The following is a 25,094-nucleotide window of genomic DNA, read 5'->3' as shown; positions in this document are numbered from 1 at the left end:
GCCATGGGCAAAGAGCTATCCACTCTATATGAAACAATGGGTATGAAGCTGGAGACGCACAGGTCAGACAGCACCCGAGGAGCAGGGAAGTCAACGTTTCGGCCTAAAACATGGACTTCCCTGCTCCTCGGATACTGTCTGACTTGCTATGCTTTTCCAGCTCCACATTTATTGACTCTAGCTTCTAGCATCTGCAGTCCTTACTGCCTCGATGTGAAATAATGAGCTGAATGAACTCATTCTGCAATGCAAAGATGTACTTCTCATCTTCTGGTCCTTTCAATCATTCAGCTCGTATCTAATTGCGTCTTCAATTCCCATCATACCTTCACCACTCCTGGAAGTGCCACGTGGTATGTAGGTTTTTCTTTTAAAAAAGATACTTACTTTAAATCTGCTTTTATTTAAATCAATGCTCCGTCACCCTGGAGTTTTGCATGGTAAGTTTTTCACCTTTATTCGTGATATGAAGGTGCCATCGTCCAAGCAAGCATTTGGTGACCATCCCTCATTGATCTTGAACTGAGTGATTCACTGAAGACATTTAGAAGTCAACCACATTACTCTAGGTCTAGATTCACACGTCACGAAGATCAAGTAAGGTCAGATTTCTTTGTCTAAAATACCAAGCCAGATGGGTTTTTAGAACAATTGCCGATGGCATCATGGTCACAGTTAATGATACTAGCTTTACATTCCAGAGCTATTCACTTAAATCCAGCTGGCCTCTGGATTACTAGTCAAGAGACATTATCACATCACCTTGACCGACACTACCTTCAATATTCGGTATTCATCTGGTATCGATGCATATATCTGTCACCGAAGCTGATCCCCATTTGCTGATTCCACCCCATCTTTTCTAAGGCAGACATCATTTTTTTCAAATAAGGTGACTGAAATCACAAGCCCTATTCCCAAACAAGGTTGGACTATTTCAATTGAAAATCTGACAGATTGATTCCAACATTCTGGTTAAATATGTTAAAATTCTTTTTTAAAAAATGCTGGAAATCAGAAACAAAAACAAATTGCTGAATAAACTCAGTAGGTCTGGCAGAGTTAACGGTTCAGATCCAGTGACCCTTCTTTAATTCAGCCTTCTCTCTACAGATACCACCAGACATGCTGAGATTTTCCAGCAATTCCTGTTTTTGTTGATGTTAAAGCTCATATATGTTTTTAACTTGTATGCCTACATGGTTTTAACAAAGATATTTGGAAAATTGTTCAATTTGAAAAATATGAATGAATAAGTCACTGACTTTTACTATTGGTAAACTGGACAATCCCTTAAGTCATAGTACCACCTTGCAGATGCCACATAGTTATGACTTGCCATTCAGAGAACAAAACCAGCCGTGTAACATCAGCGAGTATTTTCTGCTTCTTTGCATTTCCAGTTCATAATTCTATGATGACAGCTGGTAAATCTGAACCATCCTATTCATTAAATTCCAGAACCACATCACAGAGGCTTTGGGGAATGGATAAAGCCATCTTCCTGTTTATGTGCAGTTTTCCAGTACTTGATCGCACTGTTCAGAATTCTGGATGATGGGACTCCAATTGGAATCTGTGTTTAACAATATACTTCTCACTCAGTGCCTGCTTCAGTAGTCACTTTAGGGCAATAGGTCAACTTTGGATTACATTGCGTATGTTGTAGTGATCAAGAGGAGAAACACGAGTTTTTGTCCTTTAGGTTGAATATGATACCCTGAACAAGAGAGGGTAAAACTTTGTGGTGAAGCATGAGCCCCATGGGGAATTGGCCCACAACGACCAACCTGCTGTCAAGTAGACTTGTATTAAATTTTGAGACGAAAAACACTGCCATACTTCCCATCCCTATTTTCAATGCACTGTGTGAGGCCTTGCAAGCCACTTTACACAGCTGTTGAGTCAAACAACACTGGCTTGGAATTAGAGTCACATGTAGGCCAGACGGAGTAAGCTGAACAGGTTACAGTTTAGTACGCAGATTGCAAACGGAAGGGTTCTGGAGGACAACATTGAACAGCTATCTCCCCCTTTCTATGTCTGTTTTTAAATTTTCAGGAACAGGAGTGAAACTGGACTAATGGATGGGAATTGACTATGGTAGATGCATATCAAATAGTAGCTGTTTTTCAGAAATGCACCACCATCTTTGCCCCAGAGTTACCAGAACATACTCTATATCACGAACACATCTTGATAAAATGTGGTTGAAGTATGGCCTATACAAGACCTTCACGGTACTTCTTTTCAATGAGTGAATTTTATACAGCACTCCAACATAATAAAAATGCACAAAGTGCTTTGCAGGAAGATTTAAAAACCAAAAGTATTGCAGAAGAGGGAAGTGTTAAGGAGAGTCTTAAGCAGGAGTGATAGATAAGCTGCACAGGGCTTTGGGTGGAATTCTAGAACTGAGGGCCTAGGGGGTGGCTGTGCCTCTAGCAACCATGACCCAGTTATTAAAATCAATGAAACAAAATCAAGCAGCCAGAATTCGATGATGCAGGAATCTCAGGAGGTTGTAGTCATGAAGGATTAACCAGGCAAGACATCTCACAGAAACTTTACCACAAAAATTGGAGACTGAGCCACACAAGTTGATGTAAGGATTAGCTTGGTCAGAGACTGCAGCAAGCAATATCTCAAAGAAAGAAGGAAGGTAGAGAGATGTGGACGTTTTGGAGTATTACACGGCATAGAACCATGACAGTCAAGGCTCATGTAACTAAAACGTAGGCATGCTGAAATACAACTCATCCTAGTCGCCAATAATCGGTCCATAATTTTTATGAAAAGTTCCAATTCTTCACGTGTGAGCCTTGTCATATGGTAGTAGACTATTTAGCAATGCTCAGATGACACTTTTCACCACATCGGCACCTCCTACCTACTCACTATCTTCACTCCCTTCCAATTCACTATCTGACATACTGGTTATTTCATCTGTGCGTTCTCATAGGGCACTGAGAGTCACTCTTTGACTCCTTCACCTCTAACTTGGTTGCCACACAGACATTCCTCTCCTGTTACTGATACCTGGAGAGAACATACAACCATCAGTCACCCGCCTCAATGAACTGCTCAGCCAAAACTAAAAGACCATGTTAGCACGGTTTAAAGAGCATCTGAGAAACATCTTGTGACAAAAAAGACAATGCATGAACAACTAGAGGAATCTCTCAATTAAACGTTAAGCCATTGACTCCACAATGGCGTATAATGCTTGTCTTAAGATCTGCAAAGATCACAATATTGAAATCACCATCACAAATTCTAGTGATGCATCAACATTGCTTGATTTTATCTGCTGGTCCAGAATCCATACATTAAGTAGTCATTTTTTTTTTAAAAGGAGATTTCTCTGTATCGTGTGTTGCTGGGTTACTTCACGTGAAACTGTCCTCCTCTCACCACTTTGTTTGGTACTTCCTTCTTCAAGTTGATGGCAGGACAGATTGTTTATCATCTTTAGCCAATCAAATTACTGCCAAAACAATAATCGTGGGTTGACATGGTGACATGAAGTTCCTTCTCTTCGGAAGAGTCAGGACTGAGCCCAAACTCTTCCTCACAGGAGCTGCAGACAGGCCTACTAAAACAGCACTCGCACTGCCACCTCTGCTGAGCACCATCGACAGTCCAGGAGCAGGGGCTGCCTGAGAAGGAAACACTTGTCATCTCCTCACAAAAAGGACTAAGCAATGGGGTCCAATGGAAGAGAAGACAAATCATCTGAAATTAATTCCCAAGTAAACTGGTAAAGCTGTGGCTCGTCTGTGCTGTTCCAACCCTTTATCCGCAGGAGGACAATCCAAGCACTGAATTAGACAGGCTCAGAGGCTGCAGGTCCACCTGCAGATTTGTGGTCAGGGACTGCACAGGTGATCAGCGTTCCTCCCAGACCTACAGTGCAGTAAGCAAACAGTGACACAGTTCACATTAATTCTTTGAGCCCTCTAGGCCATGCAACACTGCAGTGGGTATCTTGGATTGTACATTCATTTCAAGTTTTCCAGAACACTTCATCCCGAAATGGGATCAAGAGGTAGTTAACCCCCCAAGGTGTACCTCAAGCTTTAGGTCAAACTCTCCAGCATTAAACTTTGTGATATTCACTGCACCTGTACTGGACAAGTTGTAGCTCCAGTCAAGAGGCAGTCACCGACCCCTGACTCAGAATGAAAGCTTTGGTTGTAGATAAAACACTGCTTAAGGAGGCAAAATTCTCAGTTTATAAAACCAGAAAGAAACCAAAATCCCTGGTTAATGCATCTGATCACCATATGTAAACAATGCATCACAATGAATCTTAATTCCCTGCTCATTTTACTTGCTCATGCAGAGTAACTAAACCAACAGCCAGGAAAATGTGTCTCCAAAATAACCTACCTGGTGATCAGTCAATTTTATTTCATACACTCACGCTCAAATAGCTGGGCCAGTCACAGTCATGATGAGGGCAGCACTATTGATGATAGACCAGGCTAATTTATTGAATATTTGCCTCCTCAAATTTGCTCCAGAAATTCCTGAAAATCAACATTATAGGTCTGATGGCCTATTCCACTCAAGAGGCCTATAGGATGCCTACTTTTAACTGGTTTGATCATGTTTCAGCTGTGAACAACAGGCAGCAGTTGCACTTGCATAGCACCTTTCACAACTTCTCAAATATTTCAAAATGCTTTGCAGCTAACGCAATGTAGTCATTGACTGCCATATTATCTGCAGCATGACAATCTGCACACAGCAAGGTCCCACTAAAGGCAATGAAACAAAGTCCAGATATCTCTTTTTATTCAAGCTGGCCACAGGATGTTGGCCAGGTGTCTGAAAGACAGAACATCCAACCGTGCAGCTGTCCATCAACAGAATTTGAAATGTTAGCCTAGAATGTGCTCAGATCTCTGGAATGAGTCTCAAGCCTTCTAATTAAGGGTGTAAGAGTGTGACATCTGAGCTGCTGTTGAAAACAAGCAACTGTGTGCTTGTCTTTATAAACCAGTCTCTATTCCTTCACCACCTTTTTTTTTGCCCCACTCCCTTGCCCCCACAAGTCAACACCCTCCTTCTGGAAATAGAGCCGCACTGCCTTCCACTTCCTTTTACAGTCTACTATTATACTTGGGCTCAAGCACAACAAATCACACGGCAACTTACTCAAATATTAACAAGAGTTCTGTGCCTACCCATTCATAGTGAGTGTGCCAATGTGCAGCATGGGGATAGAGCACGTTGTGGGGGGGGGGGGGTCCCAAGCCGAGTCAAATTGAAGAGAGCAAAGGTACGAAACAAAACAAAAATTACACACAGCGAGGGAGAAATCTGGCAAGTTCAAGCAGCAAAATGTACTTTCGTATCTGGATACAAAAAAAGCACAAAGTTGTAGCAGTGAAACAATCAGCTCAGAAAGTCTTCAGTTTGAGGTGGAAGGAAACAAACTAATTTGGAATCCTCACTCCTCCCTTACCACAATGACCCTTGCGTGCACTTGAAGGCATTAAGTGTGATCACGATCAGGTTCAGCTGTGATGCTGCTCACAGCTGAACAGCCTGCCATTCCCTATCAAGATTCTTATACCAACAACCATTGAAAAGTCCCAGGGCGAGAATGACAGCAAGTATAACACACTCCAATTACAGCCAGAGCCACCAGCAATAGTTCAGCCAGAAGCACTCTTCCCCAAGTCAAAATATTGGAGTGAGACTTGAAGCTACTGAGACATAACCCTCAAGTCAAGGCCAACACTTAAGTGCCAAGCTGAGTGAGTCCTGAAGTGGAGGTGATGTCTTTCAGAAGAGAGGTTCAACCGAGGTGACACCTGTCCTCAGGTGGAAGTAAAACATTGTATGCCACCATTTTTAAGAGTAGGCGAGTTCTCCACCATGTCCTGGACAATAATTATCCTTCAAAAGCATGATTAACATAGTTAATATGATCACAATCACATTGCTATTTGTGGGAGCTTGCAAGTGCATTACTTGGCCCTTACATTTCCAATATCATAATTGTAACACTTCGAAGAATACTTCAAACTACTCTGGGCGTCCCGAAATTGTGAAAGAATGACTTCTATTTATGTAGCTTTTTTAAAAATTCACTCATGGGACATTGGCTCTATTAAGAAGTACAAGAAACAGGCTACGTTATAAGTAGCTCTGTATCAAACCAAGCCATAGTAGCACCTACTTGATGCAAAGTTTGAAAATTTCATCAGAGATGCACTCATGTTAATGGAAACATTTCTTCCAATAAAACAATACCATTCTCAGACAGTGGAAAATTAAGGTCACTGAAAATTAGTTACAACAATTGCGCCTCATTTATTTTGTGCCTTGATCATAACAAAACATTACAAAGCAATTCACATGGGCGTTACCAATTAAGTCTTGACAGTGAACTACAGAAGGAGATATCAGGACAGGTGGCCAAAGTTCGGTCAGAGAGGTAGATTTTACTGATCACCTTAAAGGAGGATGATGAGATGTTTAAGAAAGGAGTTCTAGATGTTGGAGCTTTGAAAGCCAAAGGTACAACCAAAAAGTAGAAAATCAGGGATGTGCTTGGAGCCAGAATTGCAAGAGTTGAAGGACATTATAACGACAGACAGGCAATGTCATTGAGGGCTTTGAAGACAGCAAGGAGAAGTATAAGAAGTGTTGCAAACTGTGATCACATGTAGTTCAGCAAACAGAAGTGATGTGCAAATAGGACAGAGTTACAATATGGGGAAGAGAGTTTTTGATGAGCTGAAGTTTATATTGAGTGGGAAATGAGAAGCTGGTGAGGAGACATTAGCAGAATTAAGTATACAGGTAAAATGGAAGAGGTAAAGAAAAACTGAAATACTGTTTTATCTTATATGAACTCCGCACCAACATTTGGTAACTATTGATACCATCTCTCACAAATTAGAATCACAGTCAGAAACCACTGGCAGAGATTCAAAACTTTCTTCTGACCTTCCTCCCCCTTGGCACTTCTATATTAATCTGCAAATACAACTGACTGTCCAATATTAGTAATATTTTTAAAAACACTTTCCATATTACACAAGGCAAGATAGAACACAATGGTGTGCCCACAACAGAATACAGTCAACAAAAGACAGTATGTTTGCTTGGTTTCTCCCGCCACTCTCTTCTATTCTTGGAAGGGGCTTTTTCCAGGGGCGTGTATACGCATAACGGAGCACAATCTTCAAATTAAAACTGGACCATTCAGAGGTTAAATCAGGACACACTTCTTCGCACAAAAAGGAAGCATAAATCAAGAACACTTCATTGAAAGCTCTTCATGGTAAGGATCGAATGAAAATTTCAAAACTGAGATTAATAAGATTATTAGGAATGGGTGCAACAAGTTACAGGACTAAGGCAGTTAAACAGAGTTCAAATACAGTTCACGTACGATCTAATCAAATGGCGGGCTCAGCTCAAGGGGCTGAATAGCCAACTCCACTTCCCCGGAGTTGACACTCGAGAATAGTTACAGCCAAGAGCAGATGACCATAACTTGGCCCTAGCTGCTAATCCTCAGGTGCCAGTTTGCACAGCAAGTTGCAGGCTTTTTTGACCACAGGGTGAGGCTACCGCCCAGCAGGCTCGTGCTCAACATCCAGACACATAGTACGTTCCAATCAGCAACTGCCAGACAGCAATCCAAGAATAGCTCCAGCTCAAGCACAGATTGTGTGGTCAGGCTGTGTTCGAGGGATAATCTCAGACAACAATGAACCGGACTTCCCAATAACACACTTCTAAACTCAGAAGCTGACATGTAAACATGCTGTTTTGATGAAGCACCAATTTGTTCCCAATCATGAACATTTGCTGCATGCCAAAACAGCAAAATCTAAATAAATATTTGAAATACAACATAGCTTTGAATAGTTGCACAAGTGATGTAACTCTACAACCAAATTGTGTGGACCTCAAGGTGCCATGTCCGATTCCCATTTTGTGAGATCAGCTTGATCAATTGAGGTTACAGCATGGGTATGGCAACGTTATTGACAAATTCTAAAATTGATTTATGATGCAATGGAACTCATTTGGTCAAACACAGGACCATACAGCAGAGAAAGACCACGTGGCCTATTAGATGTGTGATAGCTCTTTGAACAATCGATGCAAGCCACTAAACTGAGAAAAACACAAAATTCCAAGCCCACTCTAAATGGGTAACTTCCCCAGTCAAATTACCACATGGAATGGGTTTATCACATCCACAGTTTTTAATGCAAACACAGTCAAGCTTGTGCACAACGCTTTTAAACTGTAACAGATTACAGACAACTTGCTTGTCAATTTTCTACTCTCCCTATTCACAGCTGGCAAGAACATCTCCACATACTTCACACAAAACCAGAGACCTCCTTCCCCCATGCTTCCCTTCCACAGCCTGGCTGACAACAGGAACTCATTATCTGGGAAATCCTGGAGGATATTTCTGTGCCCAACCCCAAACTCCTTACAGCAATGTGGTGATAAACCACTGTATGCAAGCAGATCATTCAATGCATTATTTAACTTCAGAACCTGTGTAAAGAACAGCATCAAGTCAGCATGCTGTTGAGATTGGTGCATAACTATGACTTGAGAAACCATATGGCCATTAAAGTTTGCTTTGAAGTTTCATGATGTCCTGTCTTGGTACAGGATTTGCAGCAAAAATAGCCACGTAGAACTAAAGGGTGAAGTGCTGGCATCACTGATTTAAACAAACAGGGTGACCCGACATTGGATCATCACAGTGCTGGTGCAGGTCAAGAAATATATTATTGCTAATTCAGCTGTTGCACTTCAAACTCACTTTTAGAAATTATTTTTCTGAAATAAACTTAGGACAACGTGCAAATATTTAACTTTATAAAATGTTCCCAAGTTGAACAACTGGGAGAGTTAACATGCAGTATTTGACACTGAGCTATACACAGAGATTTGAAAGGTGATCACAAGTTAAATCAAAGTGGTAGCTTCGAAGAGTTACTTAAAGGATGGATTTAAAAAAAGAGACAGTGACAAGTTTAGGGAGGGAACTCCAGAATTTATGGGCAAGATAGCAGAAGATGTGCCACTAAGAGTGATGACAGCTGTGATACACAGGCAGGCAGATTGGCAGGAACGCAGAGTTTTACAGGGTTGCAGGAGAATACAGGGATAGGCAAGGGCAAAGCCGTAAGGATGAAAATTTTAAAAATCAAGACATTGATGGATCAGGAACATACATTGGTCAGTGAGTGCAGAAGCAATGGGTGAAGAGGGCATTGGCAAGAAAGACATCACCATAAAGTCTTAGCATTCATTGGAATGATGTACAATATTAAACTAGGGAAAGGTCATCATTGATAGGTGATCTTTCTTCAGAGTCTGCAAATGACAACTTCTATGTTAAATGTTGTCATACTGTACTTGCTCCATTTAGAACAGATACCATTCCAAAAATATCACACCTGGCTCCTGCACCATTTTTCATTCAAGCCACATGCCAGATTTTTCTCCTACAAACTTCAATTACAAACATCAATTTTTTTGATACTTTGCACTATTGTCACAACAATGCCGTAAGTTTTCTGTGCAACACAAGCTCTAAAATAAGACTCATACATAATCCACACACTAACTGGACAGACTGGCTCACTTAACACTACCATCCCATTAATTGTTTCCGTTGATTAACCAGAGCACATTAAATAAAGTCATGTTGAAAGAAGTTTTTTTACAACTCAGAACATATTGAGCAGATGGGCACAGGGCATGAATGAAACATTCATTTGCCAATCAAGAGGTCCAGCATAATAGAGTACTCAATATTCATTTTGCCATTTAACAGCTTACACATTTCAACACATGCACATGTCTAGAACAAACTGACACACTAAGAAGTCTTCTGCATCATTCATTAGAAATTGAAGTACAAGGTGGCTGAACTTTGAAAGACTTCCTTGTACAATTATAATGGGATTGAACTTGCCAATTGTAAAGGATACTTGTCCAACTGTAACTAAAATCTGCTCACAACTAAAGAAATGACAGGATTCTCTCTCTCAGGTTTTTGTACACCTATAATAGGAACATCATCGACAACAGACAGATATAACTGCAAGATCCATTTCTGTCTGAATACCTCAACAAAACAGTTAATTATAAAAGGAACCACTTCAAGGATCTGTTTTTGGACATTAATATTATACATACATACACACACACCACATAGGCAGATGTTTCCCTCGTTGTACACAACTCAGGAGTCAGAGTTTTAGGAAAAGGGCATCATCCAGCAAGGACCAAGATGACAGAAATATTTTCACAGGGGCCTGTGGTTTTGGAATTCTCCATGCCTGAAGGCTATGGACATATATAGGGTGAGACAGTGGATTTGATGTTCAGGTTAAATTGCGTTCTTAATAATGGACAGAGAAAGCTCATAGGGCAGTGTGCATTTAACTGTAGCAAGCATCTTTGCACATAAACATTAGGGTGAGGAAGATCATGAACTTGAATGCATTCAAAGGATAAGCATTGAGGCAATGGTCAAAATCTGTACGTATATAAATACGGAAAAATATCTGTAAAATGAAGACATGATAGTGTACAAGCATAAGGGATAAAGAAAGTCTGTATGTATATAAATATAAGGAAGAACTCTGCACAACTAAGGTGTGTTGTGTGTATTAGTAAGAGGAGATCTCCCAAGGTGCGCGCTTAATTTTGCAGAGATGTCTACATATCTTGAATGTGTGACTGGAAGAGATCACGCTTTCTCTTCCATATAACTAAGGCCTGGAGTCTGAGAAAGAAACAGGAAGAATTTAACCTCTGTTCCACAGGACTGAGGTGGGGGAGTTGGTGAGGGGAAAGGAAATCTGTGCCTCCGACCCAAGTTCTGTACAGAGCCCAGGCCGTCTCTGTAGGCCTGCCCACGGGCACCGACGAACCCAGCAGCCCTGCCTCGCTGCGGCCTGCAGACAAAGAAAGCCGGGGCCGGGGCCCGGGCCAGGTTGGGTGGGCCGCCCGCCCCGAGGCCCAGTTGCCTCAGGGCTTCTCAAGCCACCCATGACGCGAGGCCTAGGCCGGCCAGGCCCGTGGGCCCGCCTCTCTCTCTCTCTCTCTCTCGGGGGGTCGGTGACCGCTCGGCACACAAAGGGGGGGTGGGGAGGTTTTGAAGAAAAGAGAGGGTCAAGCGAGGCCCAGAATCCTCAAACAGCTCCCACCTTTATAAAAAAAATATGTAAGTGCAATAATGACAACCGGCCTTTTTTTTGAGGAAAAAGAAAACACACACACACACATTAAAAACAACCGCGGAGGCCTACACCATCCGCTCGGGCCTATTACCCGCTGAACACCCACCCCTCCCTTACGCTCGGTCGCAACGCCGGCTGCTGCCCAGAAATTCAACTGATTTATTTTTTCTCTCCCTCTCTTTTGGAAGAGAAGGAGCAGAAAGGAAAGTAAAGGAAAGGAAATGAAACCATCAAACACGCCGAGCGACAACAACGACCGAGTGAGCGGGGAGGGGGAAGGTGGTGGTGGGAAAGGGGAGGGGGAAAAGAAAGGTGGTGGGGGTGGTTGGAGTGGGAGAAAAAAAAACACGAGAGAAATTCCGAACCCACCTCTCGGATCCCCGGTCTAAATTTGCAAACCGCCGCCCGGCTCGGGGCGCCTGGTCCCGGGCGCCGCTTGCAAAGTGAGTCCGTGGATGTTCGAGGCCCGGGCGGTGGAGGCGCTGTAGCGGCCGTTTACCGTTGGCTGGCTGGCTCGCTGTGCTGGCCGGGCTGGCTCCGGGCTGCTAGAGGCGGGGGAGAGGGGGGAGGGGCGCGGCAGCGAGGGGGAGGGGTGGATGGTGGGGGCTGGGGGAAAGCTGGCTCCCACTGCGCACGCGTCTCCTCGCCCTTCCTCCCCTCCCCAACCAGCCGTCGTCTGCGAGTGCGGGCGGGAGGGCTCGTTTTACTTTCGGCCGCGATCGCGTTTTGTTTTTTTTAAAAAGCTGCCCGACCGCTTCTCGTTCTCTCACCGCCCCCCCCACTCCAACTCACTACAAGGCGGTGAAGATCGAGAGAGGAGGGAGAGGGAACAAAGAGCGAGATGCGGGAAAGATGGGTCGTTGACGCCGCCGAAAGTCGCGGGCGGCTGGGAGGAGTCGCCCAGGTCGGGCCTCCCGTCAGCAGCAGTAGCAGATGCCGCCGCCTGGAAGTGAACACGGGAGATCATAGCAACTTTTGCCGGGCTGGGGAATCCTGTGTGACAATCTGACAGCCAAGACAGGGGCTGAAACCAGCGGAGATCTCGCTGGGCCCACTTTCCTATTTGCCCTGCATCTTCCAGGACCTTATTTTTACACCTTGAAGTGGTGCGTGCCTGGTTATTGCTCGTCAGCAAGTATTCAGAATAATTTATCCCATTGGTGGCTTTTTGCTATTTCAACATGGAAAGTATATAAAAAAAACAATGTAAAGTTTACAACTGGTGTGACTTAACAAGTCCAGTTAAAACTGCCTACATTATGTCGTTTGTGTGGCTATATATACAAATGCTTTGTTCATTCATAAACAAATGACTGATGGTATGTGTGTATGACGATTGTGTATTAACAGGCACTTGGAGTACAAGAACAAAGAAGTTCTGTTAAACTTGTGTGCAGTAAGTCACAATTTTGACCTCGGCTGGTGAACTGTCTCCTTGTTCTGGGCAGTGCAATTTAGAAAGAATGTGGAAGTATTTGGAGAGAGCGCAGACAGGATTCACAAGCATGATACCATGGATGAAAAACTTCACTTGTGAAGATAGATTGGAAAACCTAGGACTGTTATCCTCACAGACTGCAGAGATGAGATGAGATCTGATAGACAGGTTAAAAATCATGAGGGTCTGGCCATTGTAGAAAGGGAGAAACTGTTCCGATTCGTGAAAGGATTGAGAATGAGAGTCGACACAAGTTTTAAGTAATTAACAAAAGGAGCAAACGAAGGCTCTGCAAAAAATGCTGGCCCAGTCACTAATGCTATTATCTCATGAATGAATTTTAAAATATGCTTTTCATGTAGCAAATCTTTAGGCTCAGGCATGCGTTGCCCGAGAGTGTGGTGGAGGCAGCTTCAAATTTTTTTGTTCACGCACAGGATGAGTGTGACGCTGGCCAGGCAGCATTTATTGCCCATCCCCAATTGCCCAGAAGGCAGTGAAGAGTCAACCACATTGCTGTGGGTCTGGACTGACATGTAGGTCAGACCAGGTAAGGATGGCACGTTAGTGAAGCAGATGGGTTTTTCCCAATAATGATTCATAGTCATCTTTAGGCTCTTAATTCCAGATTTTTATTGAATTCAAATTCCACCATCTGATGTGGCGGTATTCAAAACTGGGTCCCCAGGTTATTACCTGGGTCTCTAGATTAACAGCCCAACAATAATATCACTCGGCTGTCACCTCACCATAATTGAATTTGAATTGAGACATTCAAAAAGGAATTAAACTGTTATTTAGTAAGAACAATGAGCAGGTGTACAGGGAGAAGGTAGGAGAATGGCACTATGCGAAATGCTTATTTAGAGAGCTGGCACAAACTGAGTGGTCACCTTCAGCACCGTGACAATTCTGTGAAGTGAATGTAAATTCAAAATGCCCGATTTCAATTTGGCACCACCTAGATTTAAATTCAAATAGAAGCACAGTTACACTTGTTCTTTTTATAGTTTGCTTTAACAAAGTCCTGAACTTATTCTTTTACTCAGGTTAGCATAGATTAAAGCAAAGTCTACATATGCATCATGCATTTCTTATTTTCAGATCATCCTGAAGCACTTCAAAGCCAATGAAGTAAGATCACCTTTTGTTGTGGAAAAACAGAACATCTATTTTATACACGGCAGGATCCCATGAACAACTGCAGCACCAGTGATTACATTTATGTCTTTTTTAAGAAACAGTGGAATTTAAAAATTACAGTTAAACTAAATGTTTTAAATAAACATAAAATGGTCTGTGCTATCAGCTTTAATAATATTTGATGCTGAAAGGGGTATTGACTGTCCTGAAGAAGGAATTGCATTGATGCTATGACATTTACAAACACAGCTTCACAACCAACAAATTGCTTCTGAAGTGTAGTAAGATTCTCTTGTAGGAAATGCTGTGATAAGTTCCCACAAACAAAAATGTTGTAATGTTCGGCAACTTGTTTTAGTCAAGTTGATGGAAGGATAAATGCTGGTCAAGACACCAGAGTGAGACCTCTGATTTGGAGGCAGGATAGCTGACAATGAAACCATAAGTCATACTTTCAGAGACCAGTGCGTATTTAAAATGCATCTACAACTCTGATCACTGGGCTGGAAATGCAGATGGGGAGGGAGTAGGATCTAACTCAAAAATCGATGTAAATAGAGGTGCTGGTGAATTCAAGAGTTTTCTCCCGAATAGAGTATCAGTGTCTTCGTGCATTCCCAATTTATGAACAAGTCATGAATTTTCCCATATTTCATCTTGATAAAACTGGATCATACTTCTTGAAATGCCTAATTCAACATTCCTTCAACTTCTTTGATGTAAATCCAGTGCTCATCCTCTACCAGGTTCTGGATCACTAGATTTATCTTAAAAATTCTTTTGGGTCAATTGAGGTCTAACAACCAATGGAGAAAAAAAAAATTGTTACCAAGTTGCATTCCCATTTATGGATCGGACAAAGATAAACAAATACTTGCAGTACAGATCAGCTAAGTCAGTCCGAGGGGCAAAGGGGCATCACAAATAGTTACGCATTAAAAAAAGGCTCACTGCCAATCTATCTGATGATTTCAAGGCTTAGACAACAAAGAAAGATTTCCATTTATGTAGTCTTGAAGCACGAGCAGTCATTACCATATTTGCTAGACTATGAGAAGCACCAGGATTTTAATAAAAATCCAAGAATAAGACATTTCAGTCCTGATGGGTATTACTAACATCTGCCTTCAATGGAAAAAAAAGCAACAATTTTCTCAATACTTACCATCACTGAACAAAAGAATAACTCAATGTTGTATCTCAGCAATCGTGGAAGTCTCAAATTTCCTTATCACTGCTCTTATGTTCATCATTGCTGCTATTTTATGAACTGTCACTTTTTTTCAAGTAGTAAACCACCATCGGTGACATCTGGAGCATTGCTGATTCTTGAATGACTTCTTAACTGTTCCACTCGTTTTCCACCAGTCAAAACAGATGTCTCACCCATTTGCTCAAGTGCGAAATAGTGGCCCACTTCTTTTGCCAGATTGTATAAACCCTGATCTGTAGGCTCCATCCATTTGGTTCATTCCTCATACATTAATGCTTTAAATGGTTAATTGATTGAAACAAATAGAGTGGTGTGTAAGGCTCCCTGCACTCTCAATTGCGTCTTCAATTGTCCAATCATCCTTTTTGTGGCTTCATTAGACCCCAAGGCCATATGAATAGGACTAGGGGTAGGCCATTCGGCCCCTTAGACCTGCTGTGCCATTCAATAGGATCGTGGCTGATCTGACATTCCTCTCATCCACTTTCGTGTGTTTTTTCCATAACCCTTGATTCCCCTACTGATCAAGAATCTATCCATCTCAGCCTTAAATATACACAAGGATTCAGCTGCTTAACTCTCTCTGGCAAAGAGTTCCAAAGACTCACAACCCTCTGAGAGAAGAAATTCCTGCTCATCTCGGTCTTAAAGTAGTGCCCCTTTATTCTGAGGCTCTGCCTTCTGGTCTTAGACTCTCCCGTAAAGAGAAACATCCTCTCAGCATTTACCCTGTCAAGCCCCTTCGGAATCTTATATGTTTCAATGAGCTTGCCGCTCATTCTTCTAAACTCCATTGAGTAGAATCACAATCTGTTTAGCCTTTGCTCATAAGACAATCTCTACTGAGCTTTGTCTGAACTGCCTCCAAGAACATGATATCTTTCCTTAAAGAAACGGACTAAAACTTCTCACAGTACTTCAGATGTGGTCTCACCAGCACCTTATACAATTGCAGTAAAACTTCCCTAATCTTATACTCCACTCCCATTGAAATAAGGACCAACGTTCTCTGAGCCTTCCTGATTACCTGCTGCAACTGTGTGCGAGCTTCCTGTGTTTTGTGTACAAGTACCCCCAAGTCACTTTTCTGTCGCAACTTTGTGCAGTTTCTCTCCTTTTAAATAATATTCTTTTCTTTTGTTCTTCCTTCCGAAATGAACAACTTCACATTTTCCCACATTATACTCCAACTTTTTGCCCACTGAGTTAACCCATCGATATCTCTCTGTAAAATGACTGTAACCCTCTCACAATCTTCCTTTTCACCTATTTTTGAGTTGTCTGCAGATTTGACAACAGTACATTCATTTCCTTCCTCCAAGCCATTAATATATGTTGCAAACAGTTCTGGTCCCAGCATTGATTGCTGTGGAACCCCATTGGTTAAAAGTCTTCCACTTGAAAAAAACAACCCTTCTCAAAACAGGTGGTTTCTAACCCCAGCCATCATTGTGTCCATTCTTCAATCAGCCAAATCATGAGGGGCATAGATAAGGTGAATGACGTGGGTCTTTTTCCCCAGGGTGGAAAAGTTCAACACTAAGGGGCATATTTTTATGGTGAGAGGGTTTAAAATGATTTTAAAAGGACACGGGGGCAACTTTTTAAAATAAAGAGTGATTCGTGTGTGGAACGAACTGCCAGAGAAAGTGGTAAATGCAGGTACAATGTTTGAAAGACATTTGCTTAAGTTTAAGGACACAAAGTGTCTCTCAAGCATTCGATTTCCATGTTCTTTGGAATGGCTTACGACTTCTACATTGAGTCCTATGGTATACGAGAACATTTCTTGCTTTGTAGCAGTTGGGTTCATGCCAACATCTGGTACATGTACTTATAGCAAATGTATGCCAGTTATTGTACAAGTGGCTGATGTTCAAACCATTTACGTAAGGCAATTTTAGACAACTATTCTCCAGAGAAAAGTGCATATTATGGTCCAACAAATCTGTCTTGAACAGCAGTACTCTAGGATCCAAGGTGATCAGTGCATGCATGGCAAACCTTCCTCAAACAGTGATATGATAATGACCAAGTCATCAGTTTTTAGTGCTACATCTTGAGGAATAAATATTAGAACATTGTCGAGAACTCTCTGTGCTTCTTTGAAGTAGCGTCAAGGAGTCTTTCCCATTCACCTGAGAGGGCAGATAGGGCTCTGCTTTCGTATCTTGTCTGAAAGATGCAATCTCCAACAGTGCAGCACTGCCACAGTACAGCACTGGAGAGTCAGCCAAGAATTTGTGCTCAAGTTGCTGTAGTAAGTCTTGAACTGACAATCTTCCAACTTAGCAGTAGGAGTGTTTCCCTCAGTGCCAAGGATTCATCCTTACTGGAAGTATGTGCACATAAGTTCATGCTTAGAAATACTTCAACTTCTGCTCTTGCAAAACTTGAGCCAAGTGGCAGAGAGAACCTTTCACCTTTGGAAGAGGAGGGAACTTATGTCTGTGGGATCTGGCTGTACATGTAAGAATATTTTCCAAATTGTAAAACTTGGTAAGCTTCAAAAGTACTTAATTAATTGGGCATGTCCTACATATATGTGTGCTACGTAAGTGAAAGTCCATCTTTGCATTGCACACCATATGCTCCAGGCTGCTTTGAGATGACTTGTCTTCAGTATAATTTATAATTATCCAACACTATCTCTTGTTTCTCTGAATGTTGGCTGCCTACACATACACTCTTGGAGACTGATGTCTTTTACCAGACCAGCGCTATGCTGGAGTCTCTGGACTACCATGTTTGTTCTTCATCTACAGTAAAGCTATTTCACTCTCTTCTGTATTGTGACATTCTTCACTTACACTTATTCACATCTTTCTAGTGTGAAGTCTTACTCCAAAGATGCTTCTCTCTGATCTGTTCGTCCCCTCTGCTGTGCTGATGCTAGAGTGAGCTTAATCGGTTACATCTTCGTTAGCGTGTATCCCATTATAATACACAAGCTTTCATATCCATTTGGTACAGAACTTGGAATAAAATTCATTTGAGTTCTGTGTCAGGTCAGTGTTCACCAAACTATGAGTAAAGTCAATCCATCCAAAATGTAAATTCCTGTGCTGTAAAGGCGGCTGTGAGCATTAGTATTTAACATCAATTTATAGAGGTTCGTATCTATTTTTGAATGTTTAATTTCTGAGCACAATGTCCAAATTCCTTCCAGTCTTTTGGATGAGATGCAAAATTGAGCCTCCAGGATTTTTCAGCACTATTTCAAATTTCAAAATTGGGGAGTTGTGAAAAATTTATCCTCACCTCTCTCTAAAGGCATTGAGAGCATTGATGGACACCACATGCTCCTTCTTCAAGGACAGCTAGGCACAAACATAACCCTGGAAGAGGGGCAGACAGTTGGCAGAGATGACTCCCTCTGTGGCCCTTTGCTTGGACCTGTTTATAGCCAACCTCGCCAGGCCCCAGGTGCAGACCCATGAGGAGGTCTTCCCACCTGCTTACACCCCTCTAGCACATCAGCTTTACATTTATTATCTTTGGAATTGATTAATCCAATGCCCTCACAGAGAGCCTCCTTAGTGCTTCTTTCTATAAACATGAGGTCATTCAAAACCCTGTATTCCATGTTCTCACTTGCATAACCCCTCTGCTACTGATGTACATTGGCACCAATTCAAGTAATTTTAAAATGCTCATTCTTGACTAAATTTTTCCATTGCCTCACCCTGACCCTCCCCCGCCCCCAACACCACCACGACCACCACCACCAATCGAGGTATCAGCATTCCTTGAAATCTGGTCTGTTTGGGCATTTTCAGTTTTCATCCCCCTACCCCCACGTGGCTGTACCTTCAACAGCCTTGGCCTTAAAATCTGGCATTCACTCCCTGAACACAGCAGATGGAATATAACGTGGAGAAATGTGAGGTTATTCAGCATGCTAGGAGGAACAAATCTGTAGAGTATTTCTTAAATGCTGAGAGGCTGCAAAGGCAGCTCTAAATAGGGACATAGGTATCCTTGTCAGTACATCACTGCAGGCGAACATGGAGGTGCAGCAAGATATTAAGAAGTACTAATGCGATTTTAGTCTCCCTTGCAAGAGGATTTGAGTACAGCACTAGTGAAGTACTGCTTCAATTGTACAGGAACTTGGTTATTCTGTTAAATGACATTCACCTTATTTTTATAGAGATAGTAGGAACTGCCGATGCTGGAGAATCTGAGATAACAAGGTGTACAGCTGGATGAACACAGCAGGCCAAGCAGCATCAGAGGAGCAGGAAAGCTGACGTTTCGGGTCTGGACACTTCTTCAGAAATGCTCGACACCTTGTTATCTCACCTTATTTTTATGTTGTGTCCCTGGTTCTAGATTCCTCAACTAGGGGAAATATCTTCATTGCATCTAATCTGTCTATCCCATTTAAGCATGTTATAGATTTCAACGAGATCACCTGAAGTACAGTGCACTTTGGGTCTACGTATCTCAGGAAAGATATTCCAGAATTACGATCGAGGAAGCACAATGAAAGTGCACCAGACTCGTTCATGGGATGGCAGAACTGTTCTCTGTCTATCTCTTTAAGATATTTCCCATGGTTGAGGTATCTAGAAGGAGCGGCACATTACAAAAATAAAGGGGAATGCCATTTAGCATCGTGCTGAAGAAAAATGTTTTTAACTCAGAGTGTGGCCACTCTGGAATTCTGTTACCAGAGGGTTATGGAAGCTGTGTTTGAGAGTATATTTAAAGTAGAGGTTAATAAAATTTTTATTAACAATGGCATAAAGGGTTTTGGGAATAATGTTGGTTAAAGGCATTGAAGTGTTGAATTGTTCAGATAGCCATGACTACAATACATAGCGAAGCAGACTTAATGGGCTGATGGTGTACTCTTGACCCAAACCCCGTATTCCTCTCATTTAAAACGCATTTGCTTCTTTGACCATGTTTTGTCATTCTGCTCAGTGCCAAAATTTCATAGAAATCATTCAAATTTTACAACACAGGAGGCCTTTTATCCCATGCCAATCACAAAGAGCTACCCCGTATAGGCTAATCTTCCTGCACTCGGCCCAGTGTTCTGCAGGTCAGAACTCTTCACAATGGCATCCGTATACTTTTTTTTAAAAAGATGGTGAGTCTCTGCCTCAAAAGCACTCTTTCAGGCAATGTGTTCCGGATCGCCCTCACCCTCTAGGTAAACAAACATTCCTTCATCTCCCCATTCTAATCCTTCTGTCAATGACATTAAACCTACATTCACTGCTATGGTAAATGGGTCACCTCTATTTGCACTGTGGAGGTTTTCATAATTTTATACACATCAATTAAGTCACCAGTCTCCTCTGTTATATGGAAAACAACTTCAACTAATCTCATCTTTTATCATAGGCAAACTTGTCCAATCTTGGCAACATCCATGTAAATTTCCTCTGCATCCACTCACACAATCACATCTTTCCTATAGAACAAACAGAACTGTTTAGAAAACTCAACCTGTGGCCTAACTGTTGTTGCAAACAGTTCAAGCATCATCTGTCTGCTCTTTTGTTTTTTCTCCTACACCTCATTTAATAAAGGAAATACGCCAAATGCTTTCTTAATCACCGTAATCAGTTCTGCCACCTTTAAAAAGCTACAGACATAAGGGACTTTGTCAATGACCCTGCTAAAATCCATATAGACTATATCCACCACACTGCCCTCAATAACCTACTTGTTCCCTTCTTAAAACAGTCAGTGAGACATAACCTTCTCTAAACAGATGTATGTTTATTGTCCTTGATTATTCTGCACTTTTAACAGCAGTTACTACTGTCCTTCTGAATTTATTCTAATAATTTTGCCAGTGTTATTCCACACTACTTCTGTGAAGTGCCTTGAGTATATTTCATCATGTTAAACGTGCTATGTTAATGCAATTTGTTTTGGTGAAAGGATCAGAAATGAGAGAGCTCAGTTTAGCACTTAAGGCTTTGGCCTTGATGGCAGACAGGATATTGAGTGAGTCAAGATCAAAGATGCATTGGCACCTTTATCCAGGAGCAGAAACATCTCTGATGAACTGTCAGGTACCAATTTACAGTGTATGACCCAAATGACAAAGGACAGTGCTTACAGTCATGCAAGGAATATATTTAAAAGCAAAATACTGCAGCTGCTGGAAATCTGAGACAAGCAGAAAAAGTTTCTCAATGCTTTGGAACTGAAGAAGAGTCACACTCTTGAAATGTTAACTGTTCCTCTCTCCACAGATGCTACCAGAATTGCTGAGTTTCTTGAACATTTTCTGTGTTTGTGTCAAACAACACATTCCACTGCCTTCACCCATGATATAGATTTATTTCCCATAAAAATCCAATTGCAGTGTTACAAGAACTGTTGTCATCCTTGAGAAGGTTGCAATAAAACACAAAAATAAGTGTCTTGAACACAAAGTCAGCATAATCAGAAGTTTATCACACAGCCCAATTATCACACTAAACCTTTTGAATTTCATGTGGAAATTTATACTACTTAACATAACATGTTATTATACAATGATGGCATGTAGCTAGTAAATGGGTGGAGTGTGTCACACACTTATCCCTCTACACTGAGCATCATACAACTTCACGAATCATGCTCAGAGTATGCAGTCAGACATGAACTCAGTCTTCTTTAGAAGCTTGTCCTTTATAAATATTTGTGCAGAATTTAGCTACAGAAGTACAACACCAATGCTTTTGAGGTCTTTTTTGTCAGTCGAGGTTAGCAGATGGAAGGCTCATCAACTGCAGCGGCTCCTTCAGTAACTGCTTTGACACACTTTGCCATCGTCTGGGAGGCTCTGCTGATTGGATCTGTAGGTAAAATGAACCAGGAAGAGCAAAGGCTTTAAACATTGAATGATTCCAGGCTTTTGCTGCAACCAGTTACACAAATACAATGGAACCCATTCCCTACAACCAGTACTATATTTTAAACATAGTTCTTCACAGAACAAAACAATCCAACAAGAAAACACCATCATTGCTCGATTTTTAGCTTAACATGGAAGGGTGTAGCTTTGTGGCTTCAATTTGCACAACAGGATTTTATGTAATTGCAAATGTAAGATGTTTACACAATCATGTCTCTGGCACAATTTGGTCCCAAGCTATGACAATTTGACCCACAAGGTGTATGTCTATACTCACTTAGATTTATAGGCTAGTTTGAAATTTGGAGATTTGTCTATTCCTCGTGTTCCTGCCTTATTTGTGGCTAAATCCCAATTTAAAGTTACAGCAGCTTCAGGTCTATTTGCAGATTAAAGGAAAACAAGGAAATAACATTGAAATCTAAGGCTCATTTTGGTTTCATTATGTTACTTCGTTGCCTTCAGACTTAGCCGCCTCTAATCTTGGCTCAATGTCCAGGGCCCTGTCATTTTCTTGCAGATGAAGTCATCCAAATTAATTGTTCCAATGATTCTCAGGAATTATTTGAACTGAAGGGTGCTCTTTGATGCTCTGTTCAACATTACTTCCTTCATCAACAATGGCAAAAGCAGATCAACCGATTGTTTACCGCATTGCTGTTTGTATAATCTAACTATGGCATTTGAACTCATGGCAAATTTCTTCTTCATACTCATTAGAAAATATCTGAATTTGAAAAGGTACCACATGAATAAAAATATTGCTTTTGTTAGGATGCACAGTGGCATGGAAAGCTGCAGTCACCCTGGACTCAATTGATCCATGCACTCCTGACCATCCTCCCATCCTTCACCTGCTCTTCCAAAACTCCGCAGTCCCTCTCCTATACTGCACTGACTTATGTTTACTTCACACCCCTGTTCAAGTCCCATCAAAGACAGAAAGGCAAGGGGGAAGAGAGTGCACGAGCGCGAGAGAGAGAGCACATGCAAGAGAGAGAACCAGCTCTGGACTATGTAGAAGTCTATCCACAGCAATGTGGTTTGCTCTTCACTGCTGTCTGGGCAATAAATGCTAGGCCAGCAATCAACACCCAAATCCCGTGGATTTGTTTTTAAAAAAAATTCCTAAAATTCTGTACCCATATGGACTACTTCACCTCAATATTGACAGCTATCAGGAATTCCTTCCCTAAACCCGAGTATGCCTGCACCTGCTTCTTCTGCTTCAAGACCTATCTCTGACCAAAATTTGCACCATCCCTCGAATCCACGGTCCTTTAGCAGGTTGTTTATTTCTCTCCGATTGCATATGATGTGTCTTGGGACATTGATACACATAAAAGGGAACAGATAATACAAGCTGAAGCAGACATGTGACTGAACTATTTGTGCACACTTTAAATTTTATAAAAGCATTTTATTCATGCCATAACTTGAGCAATATTACATAATAGCCTATATTTCTCAGTCAGTAGTGAAAGACAGCATGAGTTGCAGACCTCAAAACAAAACTGCCAACAAGAACCGACTACTATGTGATGCAAACTTCCTCTTTCCCATGGTCAATATATAACTGGTGGACCTCCAGATCTGTGAGCAGCAACATGAGCAAACACAATAAACAGCTAATGACCCTGAAGGAGCCTCACGGGTAGCAGCAGAAGCTAAAATACTTTGTACGTCATTTTTATTTTAGATTTTCAAATAGTGAATTAAATCATGATCGATTTGGATCAAAATTAAAACAAGCCTTTCAGGACCAGTGAAGATGTTTTGCAGTAATTCTCAAATAAATATTAACTAAAAACCATATTACATCTCATTGAACATGTTGCACCTTTTTCTAATTTTTTTGCAGGAAGACCAACAGTATGAAAAAGTGGACATTCTTGGTTGTTCAGGGATTGTACCCTATAGACAGGATGGGGCTGGTGCGTAGAGGGTGGGGAATATGTTAACAGCACACCCTCTGATGAATTATTGGCAGAAACATCTGGATTTGTGTGTTGTTCTACACATGTACAACCTCCAAAATTTTCCATTAGTTTGCGTGGAGTGTTGACAGCGATGCTGACAGTTTTACCACTGCAAAATCTGGACTTTTCAAACAGAATGGTATCCAACTATTGCATACAAAGCGCCCAAATGTCCTCGAACATGGCTACTACTAGTCAACAGCACATTTAACTCATTAGCTAGTAGAACAAAATCTCCAGATTTTATCCTTAAGCAAGCATTAGCCTGTCTGGTACCCAAGCAATATTCCATGGAATATTCAATTAACACGTACCAGTCATGTAAAAATCTTTAATTGTAAGTTGAGGTGGAACAAGTGGCTCAGTTAAGACTTGTTGATTCACAAGCTGTAAGAAAGCACAGAAATTATTCAGAGGCTGCCTCAAGGAATTGAGCAAACAGAAGAATATTAATTAAAATTAATACACACAGCACGAAGCATTCACCTCAGTTCTCATGCCGTTGATCATTTCCTTTTCTGCTTCAATATTTAAAATTACCATGACCTAATATCTCCTTACACTCTGTAGTCACCTGTCACCTACAACTTTATGAAAAGCTCAATGTTCCTGTAAATTTGGTCATTGAACATCATTCATTCCTCAACTGGTTGCTGTTCCTTGAAAAATGATGGCCTTTAAAACCCACTTCCAAAATGCAGTGTTTTTTTGCCCCCACCAAACATACGCAAATATCTCCTGCTTTTGTCTGATAAGGCTTCAATTATTATAGCATGCAACATAATTAAGTTACTGGAAAAAAAAGAAGGTTTAGACAGCAGAGTGTAAACAGTGATATTAAGCTGACCTTTGCGAGCTCGTTTGCCTGTTTGAAAAAATTAGCCTCCTCGACATCATTGTAGCAGATCAGATTTGGCGATATCTCAGCCAGCCTGTCACGGACCTCATCCAGAGTATCATATGGAAGTGTCACACCAACCACCTGCAAAAAGACAAAGGATTAGGAACACATCAGACTGCACTTTTCAATTCAAAGTAAACCAGTGAAAATTTGGTCTGGATAAACAAGAAGAACTCAAGTGTTTAAAAAGCAAATTAAGAGCTTTCATAGATAGTAGGAACTGCAGATGCTGGAGAATCCGAGACAACAAGGTGCAGGGCTGGATGAACACAGCAGGCCAAGCAGCATCATAGGAGCAGA

The 25,094-nt window shown here is 41.5% G+C and overlaps 2 protein-coding genes and 1 long non-coding RNA gene across 3 annotated transcripts in view; 1 reads left to right on the top strand and 2 right to left on the bottom strand.

Moving 5' to 3' along the window:
* ino80db (INO80 complex subunit Db) overlaps positions 1-11,766 on the bottom strand; it is an 84,348-nt gene extending 72,582 nt beyond the window's left edge. Inside the window, exon 1 of the mRNA XM_048598691.1 lies at positions 11,622-11,766. The gene's annotated coding sequence lies outside the window, so the exon portion shown is untranslated. The remainder of the gene's footprint in view (positions 1-11,621) is intronic.
* A 78-nt stretch (positions 11,767-11,844) lies between these two features.
* On the top strand, positions 11,845-13,993 carry LOC125483452. Its single transcript, XR_007262427.1, has 3 exons — positions 11,845-12,358; positions 12,603-12,648; positions 13,795-13,993. It is a non-coding gene; the product is annotated as an uncharacterized LOC125483452 (long non-coding RNA).
* A 7,342-nt stretch (positions 13,994-21,335) lies between these two features.
* Positions 21,336-25,094, bottom strand: part of ndufs1 (NADH:ubiquinone oxidoreductase core subunit S1) — a 27,294-nt gene continuing 23,535 nt past the window's right edge. Inside the window, exons 14-16 of the mRNA XM_048598786.1 lie at positions 24,741-24,875; positions 24,208-24,280; positions 21,336-21,855 (exon numbers count right to left, since the gene is read on the bottom strand). Of these exons, the coding sequence (XP_048454743.1) occupies positions 21,764-21,855; positions 24,208-24,280; positions 24,741-24,875 (300 nt within the window). The 3' untranslated portion in view covers positions 21,336-21,763. The remainder of the gene's footprint in view (positions 21,856-24,207; positions 24,281-24,740; positions 24,876-25,094) is intronic.

The sequence above is a fragment of the Rhincodon typus genome, chromosome 7 (assembly GCF_021869965.1).
Source record: "Rhincodon typus isolate 14 chromosome 7, sRhiTyp1.1, whole genome shotgun sequence".
NCBI lineage: Eukaryota > Metazoa > Chordata > Chondrichthyes > Orectolobiformes > Rhincodontidae > Rhincodon > Rhincodon typus.
The sequence above is the reverse complement of the archived record's forward strand: the minus strand, read 5'-3'. Positions and strand labels throughout refer to the sequence as shown.